Source organism: Corvus hawaiiensis, chromosome 3 (genome assembly GCF_020740725.1).
Source record: "Corvus hawaiiensis isolate bCorHaw1 chromosome 3, bCorHaw1.pri.cur, whole genome shotgun sequence".
NCBI lineage: Eukaryota > Metazoa > Chordata > Aves > Passeriformes > Corvidae > Corvus > Corvus hawaiiensis.
This window is the reverse complement of record NC_063215.1, coordinates 51,860,802-51,886,129: the sequence shown is the minus strand read 5'-3', so window position 1 is coordinate 51,886,129 and position 25,328 is coordinate 51,860,802. Positions and strand designations below refer to the sequence as shown.

Genomic DNA, 25,328 nt, shown 5'->3' with positions numbered 1-25,328 from the left:
CTCACTGAATGCTTGGGGAGCTTGATGCAGCAATTCGATCCACAATCAAACACGGCATTTCCTTGTGCCAGCACACGATGGTCTTTTCATTTGCACTATAGTAGATGAAAAGTCGGATTTTCACACTCCCATCGATACATACCCCTACTTCCTTGGAAAAGATGCACATTTTACCTACAGAAAAAACTAAAATAAAATTAAGCCCTGTTTTTCTTACAAGGAATGGATTAGGGCTCGTCCTGACCGGTGGGTCGGGAGTCGTTCCGGCCCCGCCGTGCCCCGGCTCCCCTCGCACCGCTCCCGGCCCAGCCCCAGTGAGTGTGTGCACGCGTGTGCACGCGCGCCCGTGAGCGCGCCAAGCCCCGCCGCGCGCCCGTGCGGGGGCACACGCGCGTGTGTGTGCGCGCAGCAGCGTGCACGTGGGTGCGCGAGGGCGCGCTGCCGGCATGTGCCGGTGCCGCGCACCCGCCCGCCCCGGGCCGCCGCCGCCGCCGCCGCCCACGGGGCCGAAGCGAGCAGATCCCGCCACCGCCGCCGCGCCCCTCCAGCCGCGGGGGTCCGGCAGCTCCCACGGAAGCGCATCCCGCGGCTGAGCCCCGGGAGCCGCGGTCCGGCAGCGCCCGCACCCCGCCCCCCTCGCCATTGGGCCGGCGGCGGCCCCGCCCCGCCCCGCCCCGCCCCCGGCTGCCTGGCAGTTCCGCGCGGGCGGAGCGGGGAGCGGCACCCGCGGCGGCGGCGGCCCGGCGGCAGCATGGGCTGGAGCTGACAGCGCCCGCCCCGCAGACGCTGCCGAGCGCTGCCGGCGGGGGAGCAGCGGGAGCGCAGCGGGAGCGCGGCCGCGGGGAAGGGAAAAGTTGCCGCGTCCGCCCGGGGAAACTTTGTGCAGCCGAGGCGGGGAGAGGGCGGCGGAGCCGAGCCGTCCGGTGCGGTGCGGTCCCTGCGCGGCGGCGGCGGGGCGCGCAGCGCGGCACTGAGGCGGCGCGGGGGTCATGCCCGCCGCCAGCCTGCTGCCGCTCTTCGGTAGCGCGGCGGGGCCGGGGACGCTGGGCGGCCCCGCGGGCAGCGGCGCGGGCGGCGGGGGCAGGAAGGCAGCGGGCCCCGGCGCGTTCCGGCTGACGGAGAAGTTCGTGCTGCTGCTGGTGTTCAGCGCCTTCATCACCCTCTGCTTCGGGGCCATCTTTTTCCTGCCCGACTCCTCCAAGCTCCTTAGCGGCGTCTTTTTCCACTCGGCCGCCCTGCAGCCGCCGCCGCCGCCGCCCGGCGGGCAGCCCCGCGCCCCTCCGCAGCCCGGAGACGGCGCGGCGGCAGCGGCGGCCGCGGGCGGGGCGGGCAGCCTGGAGCGGATCCGCGCGGACCACGAGCGGGCTCTGCGGGAGGCCAAGGAGACGCTGCAGAAGCTGCCCGAGGAGATCCGCAGAGACATCCGCCAGGACAAGGAGAAACTTCTGCAGGACGCCCGCGGCAGGAAGGAGGCGGGCGCCCCCGGGCTACCCCAGCGCCTCTTCCGCCAGCCCATCGGCGCTGTGGGGCAGGAGCCCGCCGACCCCGACGTCCGGCAGAAGAGGGAGAAAATCAAAGAGGTGGGTGGTGTCGGCTGTCGGTACCGCTCCGGGGGATGCGCCTCGACACCCCCGCGCGGGGCAACAGGTCGCTGCCGGGGCTGGCGGCGGTGTTGGGGGACCTCTGACCCCTCCTGCCGCCTCCTCCCTGCGGGAAGGGGGTCTTTCTGGCCGGCTGTCGCTCGGCAGCCGCCGCGCAGGTCGGCGGCGTCGCCCGCGGTTGCATCCTCGCAGCCCCGCGGTGCGTTCCCGCTTGCGGGCCCGCGCTGCCGGCTCCGTGCCGGCTGCGCCTCCTCCCTCCCGACGTTGTCGGGTTGCCCCAGCTGTTGCACGGAAACCTGGGGAGGAAGCAAAGCCCGGAGAGGGTTGGCGGGCTATGGGTCGCCTCGCGGGGCGCCGAGGGCTGGGGGACAGCGACGCCGGGGAGGCAGAGCGGCGCGGGTCTGCCTGCGCTCCCCGTGGGACATCCCGGGCTCGGCCGGTGAGCGTCGGGTACCACCGCGGGTTGCGGGAGCCAGCGGGGCACGGCGCCCTGCCCGTGCCGCACTGTTGGCAGAGGAGCTGCCCAGGGCTGTCCGGCGCCGGGCGAGTGCGGGGTGCAGGTGCAGTGCAGCGCTCCAGAGGTGTCGCGGTCTGTCTCGGGTTCATGCGGTTCGCTGTTCAGCGATACCGGCTGTCGGAAGAGTTGAGGCCGTTTGGCGAAATGCAGTCAATTTAGGGTACAGCGGTAAAACGTCAGAGCTGTGCGTGCTTTGACAAATTCCTTCAACCGCCGTTTTTCGGTCCTGCTGCTTGGTTGGTTCAGGTACCTGTTTAAATCTTTCCGTAAAGAAATTCTCCAAACTGTGTCTAGGTAATGCTGTCGTGGGCAGAGCTTGACAGGGTCCTCTAGCAGAAGAAGAATTTCCTTGATAATACAGTTCAGCTTCCCATCAGTGCTGGCTGGTTTATTTATCGAACTGGCAATTTCAGCTGCCTGCAGAGATTAGGGTTTATGAATTAATTAGTAGTATATATTTCACGTTCTGTGGTGATGGAAATGAGATAGGAGTGAGATTTACTACAGAGTATTTCAGTGTTAGTGAAACCTGGTTAGGCTTATTTAAAATCACTTATTTTTATTGTCTGTTTGTACAGAGTGCTCTGAAAAGTGAGCTGTAATATCACACGGAGCATCAGATAAAAAGCTCTCACAATTATCAAGTTGTATTCTGTGCTCTGGAGTCCTTGTGTCACTAACTATTTCAGCAAATTGTGTAGCATAGTTATAAGTCATAAGCAGTATGTACCAAGTGAAGGTATTTCGAAGGGAGAAAGTCTTAGAAGTGCGCGGTACAGACCACATCTTGAAGGGTGCAGAGACTATGTTGCCTTCTGGTTTAGTCACACAGCCTCCCTGAGGCATGCGGAAAATTAGAAATACCAGAAAACTCTTTTTCCAGCTGTGTGGAACTGCCATGAAGAAGTATTTAGAAGTAATGAGATTCCAGGCCTGATGTACGTGGTTCTGTAGTATAGAAGACTGCAACAAGTAAATAAACAGGAGGAAGAAGATAACACTTCAGTATACTGCTGTCTTGCTGGTCCCACTGCGTGCCAGCTAGTCCGAGTTACCTTTTATTACGTGTGGATATGCATGTGCACGTGTGCATTGTTTGTGTATCTATGTATGTGTATATACGCACATACAGCCAGTATCTCTTCAATTTCGTCCTCCCTTTCCTTTCCACTGTCTTTCTCCTCCACTTCTTCACAGAGCACCAGTTTCACAGTAGCCCCCTAAACCACAGTTTTGTCTGTTCAAGCATAGATGACACTGAGACTGCACTTAGTTTCCAGATATTTATTTTCCTTTATATCCCAGTTTAAGTCCTCAGTACTATGTGTCATTTCTGGGAGTTTCTTTTCCTCCTAATTGAGTATGTGACCTTAACATCTTGGTTACTTACTTGCTTTAGCCTTTTTGCGGTACATTGCAGTATTTTGCCTGGTTTGATGTTTGTGTTTTTAAAAGAATACATTTTTTCCACTGACAGTAAAACACTGTAAAAAAAAGTTCTGTGCTAACCTGCTTCACATTGTTTCATGTGTTGGCCTTTTTTTTTGCCTTTCTCTCTGTCTTTTTGCAAGCTTTAGTCCACTTTTTTTATATTGTTACCTGAGTGTCAAGATGGATTTCTCACCTGCAGTCTTTTTTAGTTTAGTTTTAAAACTTAAAGTAGTTTTAAATTGTATCTTTAAAAAGTTTGTACTCTGCTGTACATGCACAGAAACCAGAATTTTCCCTTAAAGTTCTTCTCTTTGTGCCTAGTGGTTGCATGCTAGAGATGCAAACATAAAGAATCTTTCTGCTTTCATACTCTTTTGAGCCTGGAATTTGCATCTGCATTGTATGATTTGTCATATACCTAGAACTCAAAACTTAAAACTATTCCTGTGGATATTTTTGACAGAAGGAAGCAAGTTACTTTAAAGGAAAAGAATGCCAAAAAAAAAGGTTGTTCTTCCTTGCATTTCTGTTCTGGAAGAGCTCTGTCCCGTCAACATGCTGAGATAAAGCTGAGAGGGGAGATACCTTAGAGATGTTTTGTCCATTTACTGTTTTAAGTTTTAAGTTGGCGCATGTGTTTAGAAGTCCAGCCAGTACAGTATCATTTGCAATCACAAAGCAATGAAATGCCATGACTTTACAGCATTTCTTAGCCAAGTTTTGCTCTAGAAATTTTAACCACTTTTTCTACAGGTTGTTCTTTTATATTAAAAAAAAAAAAGGGGGAAAAAACTTAAACAAGAGGGAAATATAAAGGTTCTTGAACCTCTCTTAGTATTTAAACCAACATAATATTACCAGAAAGGAAAAGAAATGGTAGATGCTTATTGAGCAAGAAAAATTCTTGTGGGAACATGAAGAAGTGGAGAACCTGCTATTATCACTGCTTTTCGCTCTGTCAGAACGATATGGTTGCTCTCAAGGTCTGTGTGTGGGAACTGCCCCACTGTGTTACACCTGTGGGGTCTGGCTGTGTGTAGGTGTATCCATGCAGGTAAGGGACGTGAGCCAGAGACCAGAGATACTAGTGGGTGCTGTGATAGTCCTCTGTTTCTCTTCTGTTGGTGTGTTACGGCAAACTCAGAAGAAAGAGCAGTACTGCCAGTAATGGGGCTTTCCTCAGTACTTTCTGTTGTTCAACTGCTGTCAGTAGCTTGTGGCTGCTGAGTTTTTACTGTATTGCCTAATGTTGCCTACCCTGAGCGTCATCCTCATGCTGGATGCTGGGAGGTTCGAGCAGAGGGACACTTTGAGCATACCAGCACACTTGCATTTGCCAGAACTTTAATTCTTCAGGCAGTTCCACTGGTGCTCCCATGACTTGGGGCAAGGTCTGGGACGTGGTATACCTCACACTGGTCTCTGTTTCCATGTCCTGACAGGAGCCCCAGACTGTGAATGAGGAGTTTGTGGTTTGTATTCTTGCTCTTCTGCTCACTGGTGTGAGAAGTGGCCCCTCTTTTGAGCAAGTATCTCCTGTGGTATCTGTTCCCTACCTGGAAAGAAGGAGGCGTGGAAGGCAATGATGATTGCATTCCACTCAAGTGCAATGTCTTCCAGTCTCTGTTCTTGTCACTGTTGGTTGTGGCTGGACATCATTATTTCTGATGTCAAGGGAAGACTTGTGGGTGCATAGATAGTTGGTACAAGCAAAAGAAGTGATTAGAAGAGGATGGTAGTAGTGGAGAGAGGCTATGAAGGCCGGAGATGCATTCTTTTAATTAGGAAAATCTGATTTTGAGTCTTCTCCAAGTCTCATTCCCCTCTCTTCCAAGAAAAAAAGATGCTGGAATTGTTTAGGTGTTAAGAAAATAGCAAAATCTAAGCTCTTTTTATTTCAGAGCAAAGGAATAGAAACGATGAATGATCTAGCTCAGGTACTAGAAACTGTATAATCACATTAGTGCGGTGCTCTGCCCAGACTAATTAATCCTGCTGAACAGCAAGCTCTTGGTGTTGGTGGAGCACCATACTAATGCAGCTGTGCTGTTCTTGTACAAGGCAACTAGCTTGGAAACCGTTCACATTATTGATCAGAGCGGTTTGGACATTTTTTCAGGATAAAAGCCTCCTCGGTAAACTGGAATCAATGTCTGAAGAGCATGGTCGTGCAGTGCTCCAGATACCTGCACAGCTCTCAGCTGTTGCAGTCATCTAGTACAAGTCCTGCAAAGGGGATTTTGAGCACCAGTCCTTTGAGGTCAAGGCAGTGGCTGCAAGACAGCAAAACAGACTCTGCAGCTTCCCCCTTTCTTTCTCTAAAGAACTGAATTGAGGTGGCGTTGGCAGTGTGAATTCTGAAGCTTCCTAAGTCCTCAGTTTTCATTTTGTTTAACTCTTTTCTGTGGTGACTTTTATGCAGTTTAGTTGGAAGTCTTAGTAATGTTGCAGGGATGTTCAGCAATATCTTGAGGGGAAAAAAGCTTGTGAGCATCAAAATGAAGCACTAATCAGAGATCTAATACATGCTTGACATGAAATACTTGGACATAATCAGATCTCTTTATTAGCAAGAAGGAGTGATGGCAAAATTATGGATGGTCACTCACTGCTGTAGAAGGGCAGTTGGCCACTTATGTCTTCCTGCACGTGTCCACCACTTGCTTTCCCACTGCCTGGCATCCTGGTGCTGCTGGTTGAGACGGTCAGTGCCAGGCTGGATGGAGTTTCATTTCCTTATGAGGATGTTTACATGACAAGGTGAGCTCACTAATACCTCTTCTGTTGGAAGAGGAGGAGAAGTCTCTTCAACCCACTTTTGACTGCCTTCTCCCGCTATCTACTTGGTGTGACTTCCACTGTGTCCCTCCATAAGCTGCTTCAGCTCAGTAAGTCAGCAGAAAACTGTCAGAGCAAAAAAAAACTGGGTGGATTTCTGCTAAACTTTGTCAGGTTGGTGAGTCAAAGGCTTTGATGTAAGGGTTGGCTTGGTGCTAGTTTTGGCTGTGGTGAGGGAGCAGGTGGATGAAAGGTATGAAATCTCTTTGAGTAGCCACGTCTTAGCAGCTGGTACCTGATCTTGCCTAAGTTCTCCATTAAAACTGAATCTCTGCAATGAGACTTTTGCAGAGCAAAGGTTCTATCTACTGTAATAACCTTCTTTAGCAGAATGAAGCATTCCCCTTCAGGACATTTACCTCCCAACCCCTCTTCTCATAACAGAAAAGGAGGAAGGAAACACAGAAGCAGGAATTACTGAAGCCCCAGGTGCTGTAGACAAAAATTCAGAGTGCTTTTACTGAGAGGAAGGTTGTGAGGACCTTCATAGGAGAGGGAACAGTTAAAATGCAGCAGTTTAAGTATTGGGTTGTTTGGGTTTCAAACAGAAAAAAACATGTTCCCTGATGGTACATTTCTTTAAGAACATGATTCAGTGAAAGGAAGAGAGTTGACATGTAATGAGTAAGCAGTGTGGTGATTCCTGCCAATGCTGATGATGCAATCAATGCATTTTGAAAGTTTTCCTGAAGTATCTTGTGACCTTAATGCTGACATCTTACAGTTGTCATTAAGTTTAAAATTAATCTTGTTTTTTTTCTCACCCAGAGCTTTATTTATCTACTTGTAATCTTCAGTATTTTTGTATTCGCTAGTTCTTTTTGAGTGTTTGGTAGTGCTTTCCTTCCTGATAAATACTGTTTACTGTGGTTCTTTTTTTATTTTTAAATGGTTTTATAAAAGTCACTGAGGAAGTGAATAAAGTGCCTAAAGATGGGAATCACACATGATGATGGTAGGCTGGAAGTGGCCAGGGTTGTTTTATGATATCCAAAATGCCACAAAACAGTAAGTTAAAAGTCCTTGCTTAGGGTTCACGGCACTATGAGATGCAGAGAAGCTTCAGTTGAGTTACTGAGTATGATTCAGTGACTCTATTAAGCATGGTCTTTTATCACTCGGCAGAACCTATGGAGAGCCAGCTCAACCTGCCAAGGAGACATGAAGCTACCCCTGTTTTGGTTGGGTTTGTGGCCTGGCGGGGTGGGGAGCCAAAGTGGTTTAGTGGAGGTCTGAGTACAGTGGAAGCAGTGGACCCCCACTAAGCCATTGCATTTAAAAGGAGAGGAAAGTGGAGGACAATGGACTGAGGCACCTTTATGTCCCCAAGACATGAAATAAGGTGTATGTTTGCCAAATTAATGTTCTTTCTGCTGAGAGTCTCAGAGGTCTTTTTAGGGAAGGACATGGTTTCAGGTGAGCTGTTTCAGCTTTTTTTATTTATTATTTTTTTTTTTTAGAACCTCATAGCCTCCCTTCAGCCAAATGACTTGCAGGCAAATGCCTGTCTCATTTGATCTTTGATCATGAGTTGGAGGGGTGTTTCAGTGTGTGATTGTGTGCATATCTGACTGGAATAGGGTGTTTTCCCAATTGCTAATTCATGTTTCTCAGCCATGCACCTGTTTTCTGTGTGCTAAGAAGAATATTTAATTTTCCTATCTTCAGACTTGGTCTGTATTATCAACAGGTAAATTTGTCGAAAGTAACTGAATGTCCTTTGTAACCAGATCCTCAGAATTGTGAGGAAAATGAAAAGGCTTTAAATGTTCGGTGGGAAACACCTGGCTTTCACAAAAAAAAACCCAAAAAAACCCCACAAACAAAAAACCAAAACCACATGATTAATTCTTTATCTTTCTGTGAAGGCAAAATGTGAGTTCCAGACACACAGGACTCTTTTCCTGAGAACTAAATACAGTAATGTAAAGATGTGAGGTAAAGCTTAAAATGGAATTTCACCTGTACTTCGGCAAAAGTTATAGTCTCATGGTGATGATTTTGTATTTAATGCTAGTATGGCAGCCAATTAATATCAAGAAATGGAGTAAATCATAATGTTGGTGAGTACAGTTGCTTAAGGCTGTAGTTCTGTGCTGTGGGCAAAATGAAGCAGAAAAAATTCCACCTGCTTATTAAAATCTACTGTTAAGACCAAAAAATGTCTTATCTCATTCAGGGAGCAAATAAGAGTGGTAGACAGCCAGGCTTTGATACCTTCTTTGAATGTTAATGAAAGCACAGGCTTTTTGAAAAGGAAGAGACAGAAGACAGCTCTTCTTGTGGAAAATAGTTCATGTCCTTGCAGAAGGACCTGTGTGACTGTTGGATGGACAGACCCTTTCTTAAAGTTGTCCAAAACATACTGCTCTAAGGATTGCAGAGTGTGTTAACTTCCTCTTTGGTTAGGTTGGGGTGTTTTTTTCTAGCTTGGGGTGCCAGCATAAGAGGAAATTTCTGCGGTTTTCATCTTAAAGATAGTATCTTGGTATTTTCTTTATTTACAAGTAACAAATTTGTCTTCCTAACTCATTTGGCACAGTAAGAGTAATAATTCAGGAGAGTGGCTTTGATTCAGTGTTTGCTCTGTCTTGACAGTGCAGCACTTACTCTGGCAATAAATTGCCACCTGAGGTGGTACGAAGGTGATGAGACGCTCTGGTTGTGTGTCTTTCTGGTAGCAAACGCAACTATTCAGATGTGTCTCTGTGTAAAGTGTGTTTTAGACTTTCAGTTTTGAAGGATTTTGTGGTCTCTTTCTAAGTTATTTATAGAACTGTCATTTTACAAGTGAGGAAAATAATTGGGGGGGGATGAGGTACTGTAAATTAAGCAATATGGGCAACGCACCAGATGCTCAATATACTGGTTCCTTTTGTGTGAAAATCTTCTTTATCCACAGCATTTTTTAGTTGTTTGTCTTTTGGGTTGTTTTTTTTTTTGCACTGAGTTGTTTGGGCTTTTTAAAGCATGTGATATAGAGAGTGTATGCACATTTCTGAGAGGCATCTTCTCTTTTTCTGTTTTCCATGACTCTTTTTAATCATGTCTGCAAGTCTGTTATGAAAACATAATTGGTGAGTAATGATGCGCATGCTTCCCCGAACCAGATTAAATGAAACCTTTTACAGACTTGTGGTTAAGCCGCAGTTGTATCGCAGTGCTTGGCAGCCTTGCCTGCAGAGTCCAGAAGGCTTTGCTGTTGAGAGGAAGCAGTTGGGTTTTCTAGGGCTGAGAGCAGCCCTAAAAATTGCGTTGATTTGCACAGCATTGCACAGTGTGACAGGTTTCAGAGCAGAACCTGAGTACCTGGTTCCTGTTTGGTTGTTCCCCTCTAAAGCAGGGGCTGTTGCTGTGTGCTGGGTGAAGGCTGTCTTCTCTCCCACCTGTGATGCAGGTCTCCAGCCTGGGCATATCAGCTTATTAGGGTCAGTTTAAACCTAGGTTTTGGAGTGTGATTCATGATTGCACATGAGCAGCTCTGCTTTACCACTAAACTGCTGCTAAATGTATTGTTTTGTTGTGGGGGAGGTTAAACCTGAGACTCCCTGGTTCTATGCTTAGGTCACTAGCTGTAAGCTTTTGAAGCAACACTTAAGTGCTGTGTTCCAATGCTGTTATGAAGGAAGGCTTGTAGGGTAGTAAAATTCCTAGTTTGCCTTTCTTGCGTCTTGAAATCTTCTGTTTGAACTCTGTTGTAACCAGGAAAGGCTTGCATGAAATAATGTGACAACTTGCTGTAACTCTCCATGGTAAGCTGGTTGGATTTTATAGCTGGTGTTTATGAAGATACAGGTATTGCTCATTCTGATGCCTCTGATTTTAAAAGCTTTTCAAACAGATTGGATGAGCACATAACCTGCTGTTACATTCTTATAACTGTTAAACATTCACAGCCCTTGTGGGAACACTGAGATATGTAGTCACTTAGGCAAGGGTAACTACAAGCGTAAAGTCTATTTTCATTTGTCTTCCTACACCTTCTTGGAAGCTATATGTACCTCGGCTTTTAAATTGTTATACAGTAAGTGAGTAGACTCTGACTTACCTGAAACTTGGGCCCTTTCTTTTAAGGGCAAATCTCTAATCAGGTAGGAAAATAGGTAAAAATCAGAAGAGATGGTAGGCAATACTGTGCAAAGGACCAAAATGATTCTGTGCAAGGAATGAGCTGATGACTGTGGAACATCTGGCTGTTATAAGACTTTGTGTGCCTCTCAAAAATACTTCTAGAAGAATCAGCTTCTTTCTGTGATGCTGGGTAGAAACAGAAGTTGCAGTTTTAATGTAAAAGCATGTAGCTTTGCACTTCTCATGTGAAGATATATAATGGCATTTAGGGTAGAGACATGTATTTTTCATATGAATAAAGTAGAAAGAAAAGAATGCCTGATACTTTCTTTCCAGAATTTTACATAATCTCACTTTTGTAGGGGTGATCTTACTGCTTGGCAACATAAACCCTCTTTTTCAATTATTTATTAAAAGTCATTATCTGCTTTTAAAATATTGCAATAAAATTGCATTAGAACAGTGTGGCTTGTTTTAATTAGTATTCAGACCACTGTGAGGCTACTTTTTTGAAAGTATCTGCATACTTTTCTTTCACTTAGTTCACTGCTTAATATAAATCTCTGCCTTTTGAAATTTCTTTTGTTCAGAGACTGCTTTCTTCCAAGGAAATAGGAAGTAGCTCATGTGAAAGAATATCAAGCTAAAAAAAGCCATTTTGCTTTCAAAGTGTAGTGCTTAAGGAGATAGTAATTTTACTATTCACTGATAGAGACATGCAGATGCAGACCCAGTCTTTTAACTCCGCTGTCACTTTTCTCACTGCCTTTGAGCAGTGACATCTGTTGGTGCAGTGAATGGTGGTACTGCTGATAAAGCTTTGCCCATACTGCTGTCTGTGGGGAAATGTTGCTTGCTACTGTGGTTGTAGTTCTCCACCCATCTGTGATTTTAAGAATTGCACTTTAAATTCTGTGTTGGACCTAGGTAGTAATACTAAATTCTTTAGAGCTTAGAAAAGAGAAATAGATGTTAATCATTTGCAGTGATGGATTTCTGCATCCCCTGGCCCCCTCATGCAACAGAAAACCTAATTATCATTTAGAGTAGAAGAGTTATACATGTTACTTATTTAAAAAGTCATACTACTTCAAAACTGCATGCTGCTTTGTTTGTTCTGGTGAGATCATCTGAAGAATCACCATGGGAAAAACTATGCCATGTAAAGACAAACTGCAAATTGACTGATATTTTTATGTCTTACTCTGTAAAGCTCTAGAGTAAGCAAGGCACTGAACCCAAACTGACTGAAATTGAAAGGTGTGTGATCTTGTCAAGGGCTGAAGTGACATCAGAGATCAAGAAGGGCACTTCAAAGAAATGATCTTTCTGAAGAAAAACCTGTATGTCTCTTCATGCAGTTTCTTAAAAAAAATTGTATTCATATATTGACAACGATGTATTAATATCTTTCTCCATAGGTATGTTTTACATAAGAGTGAAATATGTTGTACAATTGGTCTGTTGTCTGTAGCTGAGGATGCAGTTTTTTGGGGGCAAGCCCTAGCCTGAAAAAACACCTTGAAAAAAGTTAAAGCCATAATGTTTTTTTTTTTTTTTGCAAATCACCATCTAAATTGAAAATAGAATTACACGTATGCTACAAGCAAACTCCAGAACATTAGGATGAAGCAAAGAAATCCTTATATTTCAATAATCAGCTTTGCTCACTCTTTTTTTTTATTATATAGATTTAAATATTGCAGAAAGTAGATGCTCTCTGAGAAAGTTTTCAGGCTTCATGGAAACAGTTTTCACATGCAGCTTTGTAATCTGGAGGCGTTATAGAGACTGTTGGTCTGCATTTATGCACACTGCACATTTGTTCTTGTTCCCAGCCTTCTGCTTACTATAGAATCTTGTTGTTGAGAAGGAGAGTGTTTCAGACTCGCCACTGGACCTCTGGAGGCCTGGTCTCTTGCTTAGAGCAGGCCTGACTTCAAAATAAAATTGAGTTGCTCAGTCTTGTGCACTCAACTGTGGAAGATCTCGGCAGAGGGAGATTCTGCAGCCCCTCTGGACAAACGTATTCCAATGTCTGAAGACCCTTATTGTAGGGTTTTTGAATTATTATTGTGTTTAGATAGAATATCTCTTGCAGCAACTGACGACACTGCCTTTACTCCTTTCATTGTGCCCCACTGAGATGATCTTGGCTACCTTTTCTTCATGAGCACTCCTTCAGTCATTAAGAAGCCTCTCGTTTCTAGTCCCAACAAACCCAGCTTCATCTACCTCTTCTCATATGCCACTGTGTTCTCCATCATTTAAAAAAAAAATAATTGTTGCAGGGGAGCCAAAAATCAGGAACAGATCTTCCATTTGAGGCGTCAGGAACATCACATAGAAAGCGTTGATTGCTTCCCATCACTAGCATGCACTCATGCTAACACAGCCTTACAGTTCACCTTCATACAGCTCCCCTTCATCATTGCAAGGATGCCTTGCTTATTTGTGTTCAACCAGTTGCTTACCAGGACCCCCAGAACATGTGTTCCAAAGCTGGTTTTTAGCCTGTAAGTTCCCGTTATATACTTAGGCATAAGATTTTTGCATTTGGTTTTATTTGGTTTCAAGAGGTTTGGCAGCTCATGGGGTCACTCAGGTGGGAGCCCTCCTGTCCAGCTTCTTGATTGCTGGAGTTTGGGTTACATGTGAAGTTGGTGAGGGTATGTTTGCTCTGTTGTTCAGTTTAACCCCAGAGATGCATCACTCACTTGTAGCTAGCTGCTAGTTAGACTTTGACCTCTTTACTGCTGTCTTGAGACTATCAAACCAGCCACTTTTTCATGAGTCTTTTCCATGCCTTTTTGACTGCCATAGTGCTATGGCAGAACTGTGTCAAAAAGACTGCTAAAGTCAGGGAAATGGTGTCTGCTGCACTGCTCTCATCCACAGAGCCGGTGGCTTCATCAGAAGTAACTGGGTTGATTTGGCACATTTTGCCTTTGGGGAATTTTCCTTGCCATTTGCAAAGTTGTTTTTGTCCTCCATGTTCTGGAAATAGAGTCAAGGAGGTTCTGCTCCATTTTCTTCCCAAGGTTTGGAATAAAGCTGTCCTGTAATTGTCCAGAATTTCCTTCTTAGTTTTTTTCCTCAGTTACTAGTGCCCGTTTGGTTTGGTCCTTAATTTGTTGTTGATGTAAAGGCACCTCCTGTCCTGTGGCAGCTTCCAGCTGAGTTTTGGCCTCCTCTCTCCCCTGGGGCCCGGGCAATGTTTCTGTGTTGCTGTTGGACATCTCCCCACCTCCTCCTCCCTGCTCTTCCCTGAGGGCTTGTGCTCCACCTGATGCTCCTTATGCAGCCACCCTACTCTCCTGATGTGGCACATTGAAGATCAGTGAGGTCTCCTGGGCACCCTAGCCCTACAGGGGACTCTGCCATGGGATCCTGCAGATCAGGTCCCTGAAGAAACTGAGTTCATTCCCCTGAAGTTCAGGGTCTTATGTTGTCTTTTGCAGTTCTTTTGGGATTGTAATCTCTCCTGTGTAGCAGTTAAATAGACTTGGTGGTTTAGACATTTCTCATTCATGCATCAGTTGCTTTGAAGCAAGCTTTTATCACGGAGGTGGGGTGGTGGAAGAAAATGCCAATGCAGCCTGTCCTGGCTGTTTTGCCACCTCTCTCAGTTTCCTTGGGGAAGCCCCGCAGGCAACTGTATGCTAGCTCAGCAGATTTTTTTTAATTAAAAAAAAATGAGGAAATGTTTACTGGACAAACAGATTTGGTTAATACAGGGAATTTCCATTAGAATTTTTGAAATACAAGCTATTGATGGGAAAAAAAGCTCTTAGTTGCAGCTTTTGCCACTTTTGTGGCTGTAGATGGGTGACTAGCACACTGACACGGGCTGGGTGCTAACCACTGAAGAATTGTGTGCTGTTTTGAAGCATCTTTCCTCTGCACACCTCTGATCAAAATATCAGTCACCTGATGTTTATACATTGCAAATATGAAACTAAGGACAGGAAAGCTAATAGAGTGTAATTTCAAAGTTGTCAGATTTGGAGTTTGTATTGAAACTTGCATGGGTGCCATTAAAGTAGATTGAAAGCACAGTTCTGTCTGATTTCTTTAAGGGTCTAACTGCTAGCTTATAAACATGTATTTTTCAATTAAATTTCCATCTGTTTTGTGTGACTTGTTACGAGGTTTACAGGAGGAACTGTAAATATTTTTACAGTGGGTTTGTACTATTGAACTATGCACTGATTCAGGAGGGTCCATCTCATCAGCATTTGATTTTCTGTCACTTTTGACATCACAAAGAGGCTTTACAGAAGCTTGGTTTTGAAAATGAAGTCTTTCTTTACGCTTCCTCATGCTCAGTGTTCAGACCCACTGCTCACTTCAAAAAGGGCTGTTTTCCAGCATTATAGAAATACATGAGCATCCTTTCAGCTTGACATACCTATTCTGATTTTGTGATGTGAGAAGCAAAGCTCCTTCCATTTATAGCAGGGACTGTATAACCTTCCTTTTGACCACATTTATGGTCCTTTGTTATGGGAACAGTAACCACCCATAGTTTTTGTTTGGCCCTATAAGTGTGGAAAGGTAGCTGTTTAAAACCTATAATGAGTACTTTTGGTAGGAACTGAGTGAGTTTGAGGAAAGGGCTTTGAGGTTACAGAAAGGATTTAAGCTTCTTTTAACTTTCATTAGACCTTTTTTTTCTTTAAGTTTTCTACTGTACCTGAGTATTGAGGTTTCATTCCATCAGAAAGTAAGTTATTTTGGATGCTGTTCAGCAATCCAAAGCATGACCAGTGGCTGCACATGTCCACTTCTACATTTTTGATCCGTGACTTGAATCAAATATTCAACATTTTCCTACATAAGGCTGATCCTGTAGTCTAAGCCATTTAAGTCACACCGTTTGGATTTCTTGCACGTTAAAAGAAACTTTTAGATGAACGGTTGTCTGGTGGGCACTGAGAACATTTTTTTTGTCAGCTCTAGTCTTGATCATAAGAACCTAGGAGGACACAGATATCAATGGAGCTATTTTAAACACATAGTAGTGCACTGCAAGGTATAATGTGTTCATTTCAGAGTACCTTTGCAGTAGCTTCATGGTGTGCTAATTACCCATTACTGTGTTGTCTGATGGGGGGATTGTGTGTAGTCTTTTCTTACCTTTTGTTTGAGCATAGTATTTTTGTGATGCCAGTTTTATTCCTTATTTTTCATGAGGAGTCTTTCTCACCTCAGATTCGTGCCTCTGTTTGAAAAAGGTGTGTGTTTTCTGAGGAAGGAACAGGACCAGTGGCTGGTGCCAAAGACAAGTATCAAAACCAGCTTTAAGAGGCCCTTGTGTTCATGTGAACACGCAGCGTAAATAAATGCGGACGTGATCAGTTGCCTCAATGCCAAACACACTCAAATGTCTGTTTTACCAGCCCTACCTTGTGTCCACATAGAGAAACATTCCTTGAGAACTTTGTGGCTGATTTTGTTGCAGTATCACCAATAATGATTCTCTTGTGCTTGGTAACTTCATGTTGCCCTTAGTCCTGTGTTATGTGGGGAACTTCTGCAGGCTGTGAATGTACTGTTACCTAGAAGAGAATAACTGATTCATAATTTCTTTTGGATATTCCTGCTATGCTGTAACATCTGGTTTCAAATCTGCTGTTTCTAGGAAGCATCCTGAGTGGCATTGTGCATGCTATAATAAAAACGAGAGGGAATTTGTTATATGCTATATTTTCTTCTCCCCACCCCCTCAACCCCACTCAAATTTCAACTTCAGCCTCTTCCTTGGACTTGACTAAATTCCCCAAAGATGTTGTATATAAGGAGGAGAGAAACTTTTTTGTTGGGATAAGGAAAACTTGCTCATCTTTCGTTTGAAAATTACTAACTGGGAACATTGTGAATGTGACACATTTTACCAAAGAAACCAGCATTTAAGAGCGTTTGGAGTGAAGGAAGATTTGTATGCATATGGATATATAAATCTGTATGTGTGTTAATGAAAAAAGACTAAAGAAAAACCTCACACCCTGATATGCGGAATTATTGCCAAGGAAGTAAACCCAAACTGTAGTTTTTACACAGCATGCTTTTCTATAGTGTGAGTATTTTACAGCTGTTCTTGCTTGTATGTGAGACTGAAACCTGGGAAAGGCCCTTATTTTGGCTGGTGAGCAGGGAGGAAGTGTTTGACAGCTTAGATGAAGAAAGGTAGTTCTTGAAACTTAGTGTATAGTTGGATATAAAAGTAGACTAGTTACTATTGTATGAACACTGATTAAATGTTGTATTATTCATATATTTTGTCTTTTGCCCTTTGGACTGCTGGGGATAAAGAACATTTTTTGGTCTTCAGAAGGGCTATTACTAACTAAATATAGACCTCTTCGGGCAAGAGCAGTATTGGCTTGCAAGTCACAGTGTGCTGAAAAATAAATTTTATTCACTACTTTACAGCTTACTGAGGTGAGGTATTGAACTCTCCCCCTGTCTACCTTGTAAGGTAACTGTGACATGATGGGATGGAACTGGCATTTCCTAATGCTTTCTTTAAGCATTCTAATGTCCCTTCATTAGTATTAAGAATGAAGACAGAGAATTGGAGAATTTGCAGTGAAAGTGTTTTCCTTTTCTTTATGGCTGTATCTGTAACTTTCAAACATGGCAAATAATGCTCTATGTGGACTGCCGTTCCTCAGAAAGAAAGCAGTAAACAATTTCTCTTTAAATCAATGAAAAAGGCACCAGACTGCAAATATTAAACAAGTTTTTCAGGGCGTGTGTTTTGGAAGACTGTAATTTTTGAATTTGAGTTTATTTCTTACTGTCAGGAAACTTCAAATACAGATATTTCTGATGTGCTGCCTCTCTTGCAGACCCTTCATTTTACATTCTGCTTGACACTGCCTTGGGTTTAGTCTGGAGTCTGATTACAGCACTCGCTTGCACCAGGCATTATTGACTTTTGATGCTGACTTTAAAACTTCCTTGAAAAATGTGAAATACTTGCTCAATTTTTAAACCCAATAGTTTCTTGCTCTGGCATCTGGTTATTACCTATTATTAGCAAGTAGCAGTCATATATAAGCATCATATATAAGGTAGGCATGAAGTCAGTTAGAGAAATGGAAAGTCTGAGCTGCTGCATATTTTAGTTACAGCAGTAAGTTTGTGGGACCAGCTCTCTGGCTTTCAATCTTTGGCCAGAAGTCCTGATATGAGACCAGTTGCAGCAGCACCATGCACCAGAGCAAAGTCTTCTCTCCTGTGTTACACAGCCCAAAGGCTTTCCTGCCACATCTCACTGCTCTTGAATGGGACATGAAAAGCTCCAGGCTTCAGCACTCCAGCTGTGGGCCACGACTGGTGGGGTCTGCTTTGATTTCACTTAAGCAATGGTTGGTGACCTATTCCAGAGTCAGTAGCACATGAACACACTGCCTAGCAGCTCTTGTCAAAGCTACTACACTAGTACGTGTAAAAGGACTAAGGTCAAAGCTGATTTCTCCTCAAAGAAATGACAGCCTTAAAAGAATATAGGCTATTAATGGGTACAAGTAGAATACAAGGAAATGAGTTTCTTCTGTTCATCAGGGTAAGGCACTGGTAGAGTTGGCTTGTTTGTTTTTATGGCTGACAGATGGGATAATAAGATTTCCACTTCAATATTCACATCAGCACTTCATTGCCTTCCTTAGCTAGTGGAGGTAAATTTTTAACTCTCAGTTAAACATGTCAGCTAGAAGTTTGCAAATATGCTTAACTGAGTGTGTTGGGTTGACCCTGGCTGGAAGTCAGGTGCCCACAAAAGCTGCTCTATCTATCCCCTCCTCAGCTGAACAGGTGAGAGAGACTAGAACGAAAAGCTTGTGGGTAGAGATAAGGACAGGGAGAGATCACTCCCTAGTCGTTGTCGTGGGCAAAACAGATTCAACAGGGGGAGATCAAATCTGATCAGGGTAATGAAAAATAAACCTAAATTTTAGAATACCTCTCCTTCACCCTTCCTTTCTTCCTGGGATTAGCTTCACTCCTAATTTTCTCTGCCTCCTCCCCCTCCAGCTGTGCAGGGGACAGTGAGTGGGGTCTGTGGCTGCTGTCTCTGCTTTCTCCTCAGGAGCAGACTACTCTTCCTCAGCCTGGGGTTCCTCCAGCAGGAGACAGTCTTTCCCAAACTTCCCCAACATGAGTCCTTCTCACAGGCTGCAGTTCTTCATGAACTGCTCTAGCATGGGTCCCTTCCACAGGGTGCAGTCCTTCAGGAACAGACTGCTCTAGTTTATATACAGAGAATGATGTTCCATGGTATGGAATATCCCTTTGCCCAGTTCGGTAAGCTTTCCTGGCCATGCTCCCTCACGGCTTCTTGTGCACCTGCTGTCAGAGCTTGGGAAACTTGAAAAGTCCTTGATTTGGATAAGCACCACTTAGCAACGTTGAAAACATTGGTGTGTTACCAACATTATTCTCATACTGAATCCAAAACTCAGCACTGTATCAGCTTCTGAGGAGAAAATTAACTCCATCCCAGCCAAAATCAGGACACCAAAACATAGTGGTTTGTTATTCCATGTATTTGGCAACCCTAAATCACTGGACACAGGGGATGATGAATTGTTATGATTAACAGGAAACAACTAGGATACATTGTGTCCTACTCTAAACAAGCGATGTCAGAACCTTCCAATATGTCCCGGTTTTAAGACAAACAAACTAAAAACGTTGCTAATTACAGATCCAAGTCACGATGTTCAGATGAGATCTCTGTGTGTAGTCAGTCATCCCTTTTGCAAGTGGAGAAAATATGATTCTGCATTTTGTTAAAGTGAGCAGACAAAAGAGACTTACAGATGTGTTGGGAGGGGTTTTTTCCTGATAGTTTTCTTTCAAGTGGTCATTACAGGATGGAAACCTTGGAATGAAAAACCTATGTAGTTTTAATGTGTTAGTCCCAAACAGCATCAGAAGAGCATTGAAAGAACTGAAAAGTCTTTCTCAGATTCTTTGGTGTCAGAGTAAAACATTTCACATTTTTGTTAAAAGGTAGTATCAGACCAACAACTATTTCTTCCTCTTTCATTTTTGAACAGAGATATTGTGAAAGAATAAGTTGTAGGAATGAAACATTGCAGTTTTGAGAAGATTGTAAGAAGCTGTCTAAATAGCTCATGTATTCAACTTCTGTGCTCAAAAAAGGAACTTTGTTTAGTTCTGGTGAAATATTATATCCCTAGAAGGACTGAAACCTCGGTTGTCCTAAACTGTCATCTCTGCAGCATGTTAATTTAACATGCTAAGTGTTATATTTGAATCCTTGAGAGTTAAAAGTGCTGGATTTCTGTAATTTGATTCTGAAATCAGTAAATGTATGGAGACTGAGATCATAGGCAGGTAACCTGCCCATCACTGTGAGACAAAAATTGCTGCTCATGAACATGGTGTGGAAATTGGATGCCATGATAACACATGGCAATTTTATATGAGGTTTTTACAGATGGATCTAATGAAGTATTTCAGAGATCACAATTGCTTCCCCATTTTGGAATGCAGGCACTAGGATTTAAAGCACAATAACTTCTAATACAAAAATAGTAGGTAATTTAGAAGGAAGTATATCCCACATTTCAGTTCTATTCTCCACTACAACGATCTTTACCAAAATGCATAATAAAAGCATACTTTGTTTCAAAATTTTAAGATTAAATAGAGTCAGTGTTTTTTAGGAAAGTGCTGTAATTGGGACAAAGATGCAATAGTAAGACATCGGTTTTTATGGTGTACTGAGTGCTGTTACTTACATCTGTTCTGAGAACTATTCCTGTTTGTCAAATATAAGGCACATCAAATGAAACTACTAGGTGATAAAATCAGAACAAACCTGTTCTTTGCACATTTTGTTGCAGAGCTGTAGAGATCTTTCTGCAGGATGTTATGAATATAAAAAATTCAAACAAGTTCAGAAAACAGTTGAGTAATTTCATGGAAGAAAACTCTACTGGGCATTATTAATCATGCAGGCATCACATCTGGCTCTGAAAGTCTCCCACTCTCAAGCTCTGAACACTCCTATTACTCATAGGAAGTGTTTGTTTGCTTGTACTATTCATAAGTATTTGTTAGAGGTAGGAAACTGTAGTAGATACACCTTTTAGACTCTAATCTAGCAGTCATTTTTTGTGTTGAGTATCTTTGGAGAGCTGGCCTGCCTTGTACTGAGAGAAATCTATTTTTGAGACAGGAACAAGAACCAAAAAAAGGTCCTGAGGAAAGATATTTGTGTTGTTTCAGAATGGCACAAACAGAATTCATGACTTTAATGAACAGAGTTACATTAGTATTACCCAAATTCTCAGTTAATGAGCTATAAACATGGGGAAAGGTCTGCTCCATCCAGTATATTTTAAGATATCAGGAGGTCCTCTTTAGCTGTTCCCTCGCCTGCAGGAGGGAGAGCACCCAGGTTCCCCCTCACTGCATTGATAATGTGCCCTCAAACACCTGATTGCATTCCCTTCTCCTATTCTCTGCTTTCCAAGTTCTTTCCATTTATCATGCTCGTCGCTTCCCAATTAAACATCTCAGCCTGGTTTTGCTTTTCTCACTGGCCTCAATTCTGTTAAAAGCTAACAGCCTGTTATCTCTAGCACCTGCCTGCCCTTTGTCCTGTTGCTGTCTTGTCAGTGGTGCCACAGGACAGGGTGAGCCATCTGTGTGTAGGCTGCTCCCCCGCTGTTATCTGCAGCATCTTGTACTTGGTGGTGGTGTTATCTCGGCAGAGGCACCTCCAGCCTGGCAGTGCCTTTCTCATGCTGCCCTGGCACACAGAGAGTCTGGCAGTCTGTAATTCTTTGCACCTGCACCCCCAAAAAAGGTTGCAGAATAATACTGTTCACACATACCTCAATGTTTATGTAACTGTAGATGTATCTGGGGGTTTCCTAAAGTCTTTCTATAGGGATAACCACAGCTGTTTGCATTGGAGTTCAGGGGACTTGGTAGCTGGAAAAGGATAAACTTGGAAAAGGGGTTGAGCCCAGAGCTGGATAGAGACCACTCCTGGTGGAAAAATTTGAGATTTAGGGAAGAAATGTGAGACTAAAGAACAATATATTTATTTTCAAAAAATGCTTCACCCAAAAGTAGAATCTTCAAAATTTACAAAAGTTGCTCATGGGCAGGCAGTAAGCCAGAAATGAAAACTGACAGGACCTGTCAAGTAGGCTGCTGGGGAAGCTCAGTCCCTGCCTGCTGTGCTCCTCAGCCATCAACCTGCCTGGAAGGGGCTTGTCAAATTCATCTTTCTATCCACAGCAAGTGAAGTTGATGTGTTTTTTGCTTGTATATGTTTGTTTGGTTGGTTGTTTTTCGTGGGTTGAGGGAGACCTGTTTTTAAACATGGACAGTTGGATTTTCAACAGTGAACTTCATCCTTGGCTCCACTCTACCAGACACTTTGTAGCTTGGTGACTTGACATAGGTATTTTTTTTTAATTATTATGATGATTTGGATGCTTTGTTTTCACTTTTGCCATATAATTGTGCTTATCTTTGAAGTATGTCTTAGAAACAGCTGCAGCAAACTCCCTGGATTATTTTCATAGGATGATTTGGGTTGGACGGAACCTTAAAGATCAACTAGTTCCAAGCCCCTAAAGTTTCAGCTTTAGGCTGAGCTATCCAAAACAGTTTGAGGGAGAGCAAGGACTTTGTCTCTTCTGTTCTGTACTGTAGTTTACATTAAGTACTCCAACTGATCTTAAGGAATCTTGAAATACAGGTGAGGAATCAACAGAGGTTCTGGGAGACTTGTGTGGTTTTACATACCTGCCTGCAAAAAGCAAGAGAACTAAAAGAAAGGAGTAGCTGGAAAGCAAGTCACATCCACAGGTTTTTTTTTTCTCTTAGTAGACAGCTTTCCTGTTCCTGCGGAGGAAGGGGCAGAAACTACAGGTAGTTGTTGAATGCATTGTATGATGGAGAAGCATCACACTTCTTATATGTTTTTATGATAGCTTATCTATTTCTGTGAGGCACCATATATGCTGAGAAGCTGTAAGTTTAGATGGCAGTAAAATGCTAAAATTTTTGCCCATTGTGGAGATGAGGTTGTTTAGCCTGGAGAAAAGGAGGCTCAGGGGGGACCTTATGGATCTCTACAACTACGTGAAATGAGGTTGTAGCGAGGTGAGGTTATTCTTCCCCAGGTAACAAGCAATAGGACAAGGGGGAATGGCCTCAGGTTGTGCCAGTGGAGGTTTAGATTGGATATTAGGAAAAACTTTGTCACAAAAAGGGTTGTCAAGCATTGAAACAGGCTGCCCAGGGAAGCCCCATTCCTGGAGGTATTTAAAAGATACGTGGTTGTGATGCTTAGGGACATATTTTATTGGTGGCCTTAGTAGATCTGGGTTAATGGTTGGAGTTGGTGGCCTTAGAGGTCTTTCTCCAACCTTAAGGATTCTATGATTCTATAATAAGTCTCTACAGAGTGTGTGGGGTGGATGGTATCTCCTAATAACACTACAGTGCTTGAAAGTCATCCTGCCATTATCGGTGTTATAGATAGTGCAAACTAAAATTATGCTCCATTTGTGCTGTGAAAACTGCGTTTGACGCACTTTTTGTTAACAGCTTAGGAAATGCAGTATGAAGTTTGGGCCTCTCTGACCATCTGCTCTCTCAAATACTTCAGTATCCTGTTAGGTTGTCACTGTTTATATCTTCTGGCAATGATTCTTGAGTGTTTGCCTTTTCAGTAACAAACCTAATGTTTGTGTGTTTCATTTTTTCCTTTTGTCTTTTACAAAGTCTTTCAGGAGCAGTCCTTACTTTTTGCATGTCTTTATTTTTGTCTTGTTGCCCAGTTTTCAGCCTTTCCATTGAGGAAAATATCTTCATGCCTCTTAATTGAATCCTTTCTTTTTTTTCTGTATCCCCTACTGCCAGGTGGTGTTTGGAACAGACCACTAGTGTATCCCTCATGGCTGTTTTTATCTCATAATGGTTTTATGGTTTTGCATTAATTTTTCTTGTACAACTGAGCATCTGATTTCTTTTGACTGTCATGAAGACATGATCACAGGCATTCTCCATAAGCCTGTGAGAGTTCTCAAATTCACATGGAGCTGATGAAAAATTAACAATACTATGATTTGCTATATCATTTATATCTGCTTATTGCTGAGGAAGATTTGGATATGTAAGAAAAATACTGTATGAAGCACTAATATGCTATGAATAGCGCTGGAAGAGATACTACCAAAGGGTTAAATTAATTTTAGTTATAATAAAAGCAGATTTGTTTAGATTTTTAAGTTTGTTCTTAACCAGTATCCTTCCACAAAAGGATTCATGGCATAGTTGTACCTTACAGTATAAAGGCATCATTTCCAAGGTGTTACCATTATTCCAGGCTGACTGAAGGAAATACAGATACCAGTAGGTACATTTCACCTGTTGGGTATGGGGAAAGTGTCTTAATACTTTTTTTGCAGATGTGTTTACGTGAACTGGAGCGTTAATTTACCAATCCAGCCACTGTTTTGTATCATGTATATACTGCAGTAGTGGAATTAAGCAAAAGGCGTAAGGTCTGAGTGTCTTGTATTTGGGGAACTTAACCAGCACTGGTTGTGTCAGGATCCACAGGCCATGTAATCAAATAAATGTTTCAAGAGGAAAAAAAATGCCATGCAATGAATGGTAATGTTTAGGCAGCTTACAATATCCATTCCGAATACTGTGATAAAACGGCTGAAGGATAATAGCTGGTACACATTTCCTGTTTTGGTGGTTATTTCATTGTTTGCATAGCTAGATGTGATGATTAATTTACAGCAAGAAATTTTCACCTTAGAAAATTTGCTACTATGCAGCCCGTGTTTCCTGGAGATAGTTTGAGGGCTGCAGAAATAAATATTTCTTAAAATGATATTTTTTCTGAAATCAAATGCAGCCCTAGAAAAGCTGTTTGATCAATCCTGACCAAAATAAGTAGATGTAAATATGAAATGGGCAGAAACCATGACTTTGTAGATGACAGTGGATCTTCACCACGTTTTGCCAAGGTTTGACTATCTTAACTGTTCTTCTTGAATCTTTCTATACTAATCCCATAAGTAGATAGCTCTTACTTCCTATCAGAAATGAGCTGGTAGTGTTTTGCATAGCTGATGTATTTTATTCAATATAGAAAATACCTTGAAATATTTCTGAAGGCTGGGAAAAGGCTTTAACAATTCATGATTTTCATCTGGAATATTTTAAACAGCCACAATCTTGGGCTGAAATTTGAGTTGCACCTTTGTTGATCGGGAAAAGCAAGTCAATTTACTTGCCCTGTAAAATGTATGTAAATATGTGCAGCCTATACTGAATTTGTTGGGATTGCAGGATAACTTGGTGTGGAGGTGTGAGAAGGTCCTTCGTCCAAGGTCAGACAGGGCTGCTTAGGTCTGTGCCTCCACAGTGCTGGAACACAGCAGGACAGAGCTGGAACAGCCACCCTGGGCAGCCCACACCTCTCCCTTCCTGGCTCCTTGTCCTTGTCCACCATCTGAACCCCGCTAAATTTCATTAAGTTCTTGCTGACCTGTTCTCCTACCTGTTTTGACCTCTGCCAACAGCAGCCCCGGCTCCCAGATTGGATTTCCTTCCCCCACCCCAAACTGGTCACTTGGTAAGGTTGCATTGCATCACATTCTGCAAGTATCACCTGCTTTTGACCCACCTGTGACTGGTTTTCAGCTTCTGGGAAACAGTCCCATCCTTTTGCCCTAATTCCAGGATATTAGGCTGGAGAGACTTCACTGACCATAGTGGTAATGATGCAGACTTAGCCCTTGATCCATGCAGCAGCTGCATATCTGATTAATCTATGTAAATACTCTTCA

General features: G+C 43.3%; 1 protein-coding gene across 1 annotated transcript in view; it reads left to right on the top strand.

Annotated features, from left to right (window-relative positions):
- Positions 1 to 728: 728 nt before the first annotated feature.
- Positions 729 to 25,328, top strand: part of MAN1A1 (mannosidase alpha class 1A member 1) — a 143,193-nt gene continuing 118,593 nt past the window's right edge. Inside the window, exon 1 of the mRNA XM_048297920.1 lies at positions 729 to 1,580. Within this exon, the coding sequence (XP_048153877.1) occupies positions 990 to 1,580 (591 nt within the window). The 5' untranslated portion in view covers positions 729 to 989. The remainder of the gene's footprint in view (positions 1,581 to 25,328) is intronic.